Source organism: Plecotus auritus (genome assembly GCF_963455305.1).
Source record: "Plecotus auritus genome assembly, chromosome: 4".
Taxonomy (NCBI): domain Eukaryota; kingdom Metazoa; phylum Chordata; class Mammalia; order Chiroptera; family Vespertilionidae; genus Plecotus; species Plecotus auritus.
In genome coordinates, this window is record NC_137775.1 from 92704565 (window position 1) to 92714793 (window position 10229).

The 10229-nt window shown below is 39.2% G+C and overlaps 1 protein-coding gene across 1 annotated transcript in view; it reads right to left on the bottom strand.

The window, feature by feature from the left end:
* Positions 1 to 7780, bottom strand: part of LOC308246399 (adenylate cyclase type 10-like) — a gene marked incomplete at its 5' end in the record, with an annotated part of 42724 nt that extends 34944 nt beyond the window's left edge. The window contains 4 exons of the mRNA XM_080664597.1: positions 2670 to 2813; positions 3554 to 3592; positions 6763 to 6867; positions 7624 to 7780. Coding sequence (XP_080520723.1) covers positions 2670 to 2813; positions 3554 to 3592; positions 6763 to 6867; positions 7624 to 7780 — 445 coding nt within the window. The remainder of the gene's footprint in view (positions 1 to 2669; positions 2814 to 3553; positions 3593 to 6762; positions 6868 to 7623) is intronic.
* Positions 7781 to 10229: the final 2449 nt, after the last annotated feature.

Below are 10229 nucleotides of genomic sequence, written 5' to 3' on the forward strand. Positions count from 1 at the left end.
AATATAAAAAGAGCTATAACTACATTCCATATATTTAAGAACCTAGAGAATAGGCTGAACAAATAGAGACATGGAAGATAAAAAAAGGACCTAAATCAAACATCCAAGGATAAAAACTACAAGGCTTGAGATAAAAAATACACAAGGCAGGAATAAAGGTAATTGCAAAAAGATTTGTAAATCTGAATAAACAGCAACAGAAACTATCCAAATGAAAGACAGGGAAAAAAGAAAAGAAAAACTGAACACAGCACCAGTGAGTCATGGGACAATTTCAAGCAGTGTATAGCATGTTGTAATTGGACAGAAGAAGAGGGAAACAGAAAAAAATTGAAGAAATAAAGGCAGAATATTTTCTAAATTTGATAACAACTAAAATCCTAGAGATCAAAGAACCTCAATGAACCATAAGCACAAGTAAGAAGAAAAACAAAACACTAAAAAATACCAAGGCACATCATAAGATGACCTAAAATCAGTAATAAATAAAAAAATCTTAAAAGCTGTCAGAAAAGCCCGACCGGTCATGGCTCATGGTTGAGCATCGACCTAGGAGCCAGGAGGTCACAGTTAGATTCCCAGTCAAGGTACGTGCCCAGGGATGTGGGCTCGATGCCTGGTAAGAGGTGTGCAGGGGCAGCCGATCCATCATTCTCTCTCATCATTGGTGTTTCTCTCTCTCCCTTTCCCTTCCTCTATGAAATTAAAAAAAAAACACCAAAAAAAAAAAAACACAAAAAACAGCCAGAAGAAAAAATAAAAAGACACATTATATACAAAGAAATAATGATGAAGGCAGATTTCTTGTTGGAAACATCACAAGCTAGAAGATAGAGCAACAGCTTTAATGTAAGAGAGAAAAAAATCCCTGTCAATCTAGAAATTTATACTATTGAAAATACCTTTAAAAAAAGATTTAAATAAAGAGTTTTCCAGACATACAAACACGGGAAACACATCTCCAGAAAATTCATACTATGAGAAATGTTAAAGTTCTTCAAACAGACAATGACAAGGGCGTGAAAAAATTGGAACCTTCATTCACTGCTAGAGGGAAAGTAAAACAGTATGATCACTTTGGAAAAAAGATTAGCAATTTCCTTTTTATTTATTGATTGACGAGAGAGAGAGAGAGAGAGAGAGAGAGAGAGAATCAGTTTGTTGTTTCACTTATTTATTCATTCACTGTTTGATTCTTGTTGTGCCCTGACCTGGGATTGAACCTGCAACATTGGCATGTCAGCTCTAACCAACTGAGCTACCCAGTCAGGACAAGATTAGCAATTTCTTAAAAAGGTAAACATACATCTACCATATGACCCAGGCCTTCTACTCCTAGATATTTACCCAAGAGAAATGAATATGTATGTCCACACAAAGACTTGTACACAGATGTTCATAATAGCTTTATTTGTAATAGCCAAAAATTGAGCACTCAATTATCCATCAAAAGTGAGTAGATAGCGGCTCTATGAAGCACACTTGTACCTTTCCCCACCCCCTTCTGTCCCCAGGGCTCTCTCTTCCCTGCTGGAGCTTGCATGAACCTCTTCTTTGTCTTTCATCTTTCAAGGAGCATCTCTCTCTCCCCCTTAATCTCCAAGGGCCCTTTTGCTATAACTTGTTTCCTGAGCCCATTTCTTCTATAGCTCACTTCTTCTACCTCTGTGACTTTCTAAATAAACTTTCTCTTATAATTTGAGTCTTGGCTCTGAATTCTTCTTAGCCATAACTTTAAAAAAACTGAATGGAGAAACAAGTTGTAGTAAATTCATACAAAATACTACTTGTTCTCATATATATTTTGGAGATATTGCTATATCAGAACATATTTTTTTAAGTTTCAGAGAATCTCATTGAGTAGACATATTTAGTGCTTAATCAGTCTCCTACAGATGGATTGTTTTCAACCTTTTATTATAAACCATATTGTAATCAATAATCTTATACATATGACATTTCATGTATCCTCAGGTATTCCTATAGAATAAATGTTCAGAAGTAGGATTGCTGGGATAAAGAGTAAATATATTTGCCTGGCTGGTGTGGCTCAGTTGGTTGAGTGTTGTCCCATGCACCAAAAGGTTGCTGGTTCCATTCCCAGTCAGGGAACATGCCAGGGTTGAGGGCTCAATCCCCAGTAGGGGGCATGCAGGAGGCAGCTGATCAATGTTTCTCTCTCATTGATGTTTCTCTCTCTTCCTCTTCCTCTAAAATCAATAAAAATATATATTTTAAAAAAGAATAAATGCATTTATAATCTTGAGATTACTGAATCATCTTCCATAGAGGTATCATTGTTGATTCCTACCAGTACCATATAAGAAGGTATAGCCTCAATAGTGTGTTTAGCATCTGAATTTTTGTATATCTATAGATGAGCAATGATCTCAATTGGCATTTTTCTTAGTATGAAGTTGATCATCTTATGTATTTCTTTGTTTATGTACTATTTATTCATGTCCATTTTTCCCTTAGAATGTTAGTTTTTTATTTCTATGTGTTTTTTTATTTCTCTGTGTTCTATGTTAAAAAAAATTCATCCTTTGTCTACATAAGTTGCAAATATTTTTACCCAATTTGTCATTTATCTTTTGAAATTTTTATAGTTTTTTTTTTTGTGTGTGTGATTGTTGTTTTCCAATTGGATATCTTTTAGTAGCTACTACCTATCTTTAGCTGCAGGTCCTGGCCTTCTCTGGTATGGTAGACCCCAAATTTCTCCTGTATCTCCAGACTGCATTTTGCCACCAGGGTAATGATGTCACTCAGTTGATTCTGTTCCACTGTCCAGAGTGCCAGGAGGACATTCCCTGCAGAGACAAACGATAGGCTGACAGGGGTCAAATATCTGGACTCACTTGACCAGGACAAAGACCCCAATAACGCAGAAGGTATCATGCAAGGTGTCAGGCGAGGTTCCTTGACTCTATATATTATGTTTGCTTAAAATATTGCTTTAGATCCTCAAAACGACTGAGCATATAAACAAACATGACTAGGTAGAAGCTGAAACGTTACTAAGGTTTAAAGATAGATTAGGGGTAGTTTAATGATAGTTTTGGTAATCTTTATTCCACCGGTTTACCAAAAGAAGGTGAGGGGTACTTCATAAAATGTAGGTTCATATTCAAATATAATTTTATGGTTGGTTTAAGTTTAAATAAAAAGATAGTTCAACTCTGTGGCATAAAGCTGTTAATGATCCTAAGAGTTCTCCAGATAGGAGACTTTTTACTCCTCCCGATCTTATATTTTGTTTCTGCTACTAATGACCAAGTTTCTCATTAGTTTACTCACGAATACTCTACAGGCACTTGTTTTTCTGTCATTCAACCTAAGCAAAATGTAAAGCAATGTGAGCTTAATATGGGCAAGGCTTTCCCATTAGACTGGGAGACCCTCAGAGATGGTGTCTTTCTCATCTTTGTTTCTCCAGGCCCAGCACATATTAAATAACCAAACAATATTGAATAAACATATATGCCAAATTCCACCTAAATATAGTCTTCCTCCCTTAGTCCTTAAAATATTCAGAAAAACTGAAAAATACCTGTGATATTTAGGATATCTCCTCCAAAACAGAGTACATCTGAAATTGAGTAAGGGAGAGAGGAAAATAAGTCAAAATCAGAGCTATACCAGATCATAGAAGAATCATATGTGATCAAAACAATGACCTACTGAGTTTTTCTTTATATCTTTTCAGGTCTTTTTGTGTATTTCAAGGCTTAGGTTCCTTCTTCTTCCCTTCTAGCTTCTCCTCAAAGCTACCTTTACCTATATCACCTTCTCTAAAATGTCAGAAATACTTCTGTTCTCTTTAAAGCTACCCCTTTATTTGTCCTCTGGACCCTAGCCCGGCTTACCCTCTCAAGAACTTCATTCTCTCCCTTATCTTTTATTGGATCATTCCTATAAATATTTTAAAAAACACACAAAAAATTGACCTATTTTTGACTTCTCAAGAGTTGACTATATACTATTACAATTTTCTCCTCATATCCTATTCATTCAAATTTTTTCTCTACCATTCTCTTCTCAGCTTACTCCAATCTAACTTCCTCCTCTGTCACTTCACTAAAATTATCAAGATAATCAACAGCATTCATCTTGCTAAATTCGGTATTTTCTGACCTCACTGTATTAGACACCTTTCATTTTCAACCAAGCTAGCCACCACCTTTTTTTCTAGAGACACTACTTCCCATTTGGTTATATAAATACCACAATATCCTACACCTCACTGTCTTGTCTAATAGACTCTTTTGTAGGTTCTTTCTCCCTAATCATAATCCTCCCCTGGAGTTCCTCAAGCCTTTGTCTTAGGCTCTTCCTCTTTATTTATATTCTCCCCATCAACTCATGCATTGATTTCTCTATTTGAATGACTTGACATTTCAAGCTCAATATATTCAAAACAGAATCCTGATTTTCTTTCTCAAAGCTTAGACTTTCCCATTTTGATAAGTGATGCCACCATCAATTCAGTTATGAAAGCTGAAAACTTGAGAGTCCCTTTCCTCACTACTTCCCACTGAAAAAATAATCAGCCTGGCTGGTGTGGCTCAGTGGTTGAGCATTGACCTATGAACCAGGAGGTCACAGTTTGATTCCCAGTCAGGGAACATGCTGGGTTGTGGGCTCAGTCCTCAGTATGAGGTGTGCAGTAGGCAGCCAAATAATGATTATCTCTCATCACTGATGCTTCTATCTCTCTATTGCTCTCCCTTCCTCTTGGAAATCAATAAAAATGTATTAAAAAAGAAAAAGAAAAAATACATCAGCTAATCCTGTATGTTGAACCTGCAAAATATACAGGGTGTCCCCCCCAAAATGTATACACACTTTAACAGCTGGCAGCTTAATTTTGAAAATGAAATGTATTTTAATAACATTGGTCTTTATAATTATTCAAAGTATGTGTATACATTTTTGGGGGAAACCCTAAATATAAAATCAATCCATCGCCCTATGACTCCACTGCCATATCTTGAGACCAATGTTTTCAACCTTGACTGCACAATGGAATTACCTGTAAAACTTTTAAAGTTCCAACTCCTGGGCCTACCTCAAGATAGTCTGATTTAACTGATGCAGACATCAGGACTTTGAAAAACTCCCCAAGTGGTTATCTATGTTGCCAAGGTTGAGAACCACTACTCTAGACCAAATCTCCATCATCTTTCACAGCTGTTCCAATGATCTCTTCCAGCTTCCATTCTTACTACCTACCCTTCTTCAGCTCCCTATAACCCAATCTCCCCGAGGCAGCTAACATGAGCTTTAAAAAAATGTAAATCAGATCATACTCCCTTGCTAGAACATTTCCACAGTTTCCCTTTGTACTAACATGTATAATCCAAACTCCTTACTATGGCCTATACAGCTTGATGATCTCCAACCTCACCTCAAGCCACTTTTCTTCCATTAGCTATGCTTTAGCCCAGGGCAGGGAACCTTTTTTCTGCCAAGGTCCATTTGGATATTTATAACATCATTTGTGGACCATACAAAATTATCAACTTAAAAATTAGCCTGCTTTAATTAATTCACCCCTAATGCCTTGGCCAGGTCAGATCAAATGATTTCGTGGGCCTTATATGGCCTATAGGACAGATATTCCCCACCCCGGCTCTAGCCACACTGGCCTTCTCACTTCCCAGAATATGCCAAGTTTTCTCCCATCTCAGAAACTTTGTACTTGGCATTCTTCTGTCTGAAATGCTTCACACTTGGCTCCTCACAAGGTGTTCCTCTCATCATTTACCTCTCAGCCTAAACACCACCTCCGACTACCCTAATATAGAAACTCTCACCCTATAATTCTTTTTTTAACCACTACAGCCATTTATTTCCTTTGTAGAATCTATAATTGTTCATTATTTGTCCATCCCATTAACATGGAAATTCCACAAGGACAGTTACTATGTCTTATTTACCTGTATTTCTAGTACCCAGAAGTTCCTGACATTGCAATTCCTACCTAATTCATAACTTCTATCTCCCCCTTTCATTTACACTTGGTGAGAAAAAATAAAAAACCTTTAATACTTGCTCCTCAGGGGTTAGAGGTGAGTCAAATAATTTCTAAAGGAGGTGGCACAAAGTTAGTATTCTGGTAAATCTCAGAATGATGGACATAACTACATGGGGCACTGTCATTCAAGAATGGGAATGTTATGTAAGTACTAAAGGGTATAGGGCCAGAGCAATTTCTGTTGGGTAGGCCTAACCAGACTGAAAGGTGAAGAACGGGGTTTTGCACCCTCTGCACCTATTATAGTGCATGTCACAGAGTAGGTACTCAAAAACATGGTTAATGAACAAATGAGTTTCTTTTCCAAATTAGGCAAATAAGCACGAGCTTAATACATGGCAGAAAATAAACACTCATTCCTACCTCACAGGACCAAAATGCACTACTGGCATGGGAAGGTGTTTTCTAAATTATATTTGATATGCACACACGAGGCACATTACATTGTTAGAAGAGACAACCTGAGGAATACTTTATTTTGAAATAAAATACAAACATGCAAAGTTAAAATTAGCTGTTTTTCTGTTTCTGAACATTAAGTCAACAGGATGTGAGACTGGACAGAATGGCAGCTACAGACCAAGATCTAGCTTGTCAGAATATGAGTAACACTGAAAGAATGATCCTTTAGTGTCCCTTTTAAAGTACCCCAGGACCCCTTCTATTACAAACCCTCAGGAGCCCAGACCACTCCTCCTTACTCCCCTACAATGGTCACTCACGCTCGATGATGTCACTAATGTAATAACTGAAAATGTGGGCCAGTTTGTCCAGGTCATCTTCCGACTTGCAGGTCAGGCTGAACCTGTCCATTAATGCTGTAAACCCTAACCAACAAAGCAGAAATTATTAAGTTAGCTGAACTTTTATTGCCTCCACATATCAGACCAGGGTAAAGGAAGCAGATGTCTTGGGCTTTAGCAATTCCATCATCCTTTAAGGTGGTGGGGGACAGGCAGGTGGCTGCTGCCTCTGGGGAAGTCCGGGGCCACTGCTCCAGGAGCTGCAGATGGTGAAGTCACCCGCAAGCCCCTTTTCATCTGAAGCCAGCTCCCCATCTCCCACCATTCTCTAAGGCCCCCTGGCTAAGGGACCGACAGGATTTCTCCCCATGTGAGACAGAGACAGCACAAGGGGAACAGATTCATGCTTTATGGAGAACTCTTATTTTGAACTCCTTGAATCACTCATCTTCATATCCATGACACATACACTCCCTTAACACCCGTTAAATGGACAAACTCTTAATGTAGCTGCTAGTTCTCTAACTCCTGGAACGATGGCGGGCACATACTTGTAGACCCAAAGAATGAACTGAGAGAATACAGTAAGTGGACGAGGAAAAGTACTTATTGGAAAATGCTCGGTATTGGGAGGATCTTGGTCTCAAAGTCGGCCGTGTGGCCCCGGACCTTTCTGAAGAGAACCCAAGGGCTAAGCCAGATCATCCCTAACGGTGTCCTCCTGCTCTGAAAGGGCAGTTTCCCGCGGGCGGCCTGCAGTGAAAAGCATCTCTGGGAGCTGAGGCCCAACGGCCGCCGCTGGGGCGGGCTGGGGAGCGACGGGCCTGCCCTCGCCCTCACCCGTCACGTGGACGCCAAGGAGGACGCCCTGGGCCGTGGCCAGCTCGGGTTCTGGTGCCCGGGGCTTTCTGAAGACCAGCAGGTCGGGAAGTAGCGCCGCCAACCGGGCCTCCACAGGCCACAGAAGAGGCGCCCTCACCCGGTCGCCGGTCGCCATGACGGCGGCGGGGTTGCCCGCCGACCTACCGGAAACAAGGTCGCCCGAGTAGCAGCCAATTAGCATGGCGGTCCTGGGGGGGCCCTCCCACCAACCAATCAGTGTGGGCTTCCCTGTGGCAGCGCTAATCAAAAGCGGTACCGCCCCACCTGCCTCTGCCCTAGCTCTGGCTTCCGGGGCAGGGAGACGGGCGGAAGGCGGGGCAGCTAAGAGCAGGGCTTTCAAAGCCGCAATGCCCTCGTTTTTTCATGAAATATGATAGTGAAGATGCTTCTACAACAAAAAAGATCTGGGGTAAATATTAGTAGATGGTCTTTGCGTCATATCACGGGTAGAAACGGTCATCTCTGAGTTTCTAAGGACAAGTTCCTTAGGCATCTGGCTAAAGCAAACTCAGGATGGTTTTTAAATTAGTTACACTAAGGCTATTTTACTGTTGGCCCGTTTCAATTGTTAGGGGAGAGATTCTTATATTTCTGTGGTCTGCCAGGGCTAGTCAATCGGGTTTCTCTTGGGAGGGCTCCCTGTGGCTGTTTTTTTCTTAATTCCTGACTTTTGTAGGATAATGACGTACTTAAGTTTCCAATCTGTTGCTCAGATTCATAGAGAACACAAAGCAGTACAACTATGAGTACATTGTGGATTTTTAACAATCAGAAAAGTATTTTTGTCTTTCCTGCAGAAATAAAAAAATTAAACATTTTTAATTTTCACTATAGTTCTACAACACCTAATAATCAATGCCATTTTGGTGGGCTAATTTTACTCAAGGAATTCTTTGCATTTTGATAACACTTCCAGTAAGACCAAATATATCATCAGCCCACAGAGGACAGAAAATATCTGTCAGCAGGTTGGGAAGGCCAAAAGGGAAGGAAAAGAGATTAAAGGAAGGAGATAGGTAAGAGGCCTAGACACTATGTATGTCTTGTCTATAGAGATCAATTTCAACATTATAAACAACCTAGAACCCAGGGGTATGTAGACTTCTCAAAATTCAAATCACTTTTTCATAAATTTATTTTTAAAAATAACAATTGCAATGACATCAATGATTAGATCACCTGTACTCCCCCTACCGCTGAGGAGAAAATATATATAATTGAGTCCCAAAGGAAAATCAAGACATTATTATCAGGCACTCAATAGCCAAAAATGTTGTTGGTCCAATGATACAGACACTGACATGTTCAATGTACCAATACAATTAAAATATATACAATTATCCTGCAAAAAAAAAGCATTCATGAAGTGAAGTAACTATGTATTAAACCAATTATTCACTCATCCATTCACTCTTTCTATATCTAAGTCATCACTACAGTCAAAAGGAAAAACGAATAAAAGAACTTCTAGCAACAAATAAAAAATCCAAACCTTAATCGCCTCCCACCCCCACTTTGTGGGTTATTATAGTGTGCTAAAAATGACCACAATAAAAGGGCCATGAATTAGCTGAAATGCAATGACAACTGAAGCATTTAATTTCAAGCAAAACTCAAATGCATGAAAAAATAATTCCGCAACAATGAGGCTGGAATTATTATGTACAAAATTACAGACACAAATAAATAGCATTTTAGAACTATTGGCTTAAGTACTAGAAATTAGGTCTGAGGAATATCTTTCTGAACTCTGCACCTTAAAGATTCCTAAATAAACCAAGGGATATAAATTTCTCATTGTTTTAGTAATCTGTCATTTGACAAATTTGGGGATTACTGGATTAAGTTAACATCTAAAACTCATGTTATGAGCCAGAAGTTTCTAGTGAGTCTACCAAAGAATAAGTCCTCCATTCCTGACATCTGGAAGCCAGGAGATGATTCGATTCCAGGAATTAGAAATATATTTCACTTCCTGCTTTCTTTGCATAGCTCTGTACCTCTATTTAGACCATTACAATGCTTATGATGTTTTCTTTAGAGAGTGAAATATTTTTTCTCTCTTAATACAATTAGAGTAAAATATAAAAAGAGCCAATCTTTACTCTTGGTATTTAAGTAAAAAAGAATTAAGTTTTCCTTCTTTGTTTCCAGGTAAGCAGAAACTCTTCTGAAGTATCACCTTACTTCTACCAGGGTTTAACATCTAGAAAAGAAATGAGACACAACCCATTCTGGGAACTGTGGCCCAATTCCTTACACTACAGGCATCTCTAGTTCCAGTCTGTAATTTGTCCCCAAAATGTAGATGCAATGTGAAAACCTTGCTGCACAAGGCATGTGGAGAAAGGGGGAAGCAAATAGAAGCTGGCACCAACGAGTCAGCTGCCATGGGAAACATGAGAATGTCCGTTTTCTGGGGCCAGCACAAAGCACTTGCAGGAGTGAAGCCAACATCCACGTTAAGTCTAGGAGGTAACCTGGAGAGCATCCAGGACAGCTTGATTGAACAGTGCTTTCCAGAAAGTGTCAAAGACCAAATCTCAGACTTCTCTCTTTCAGTT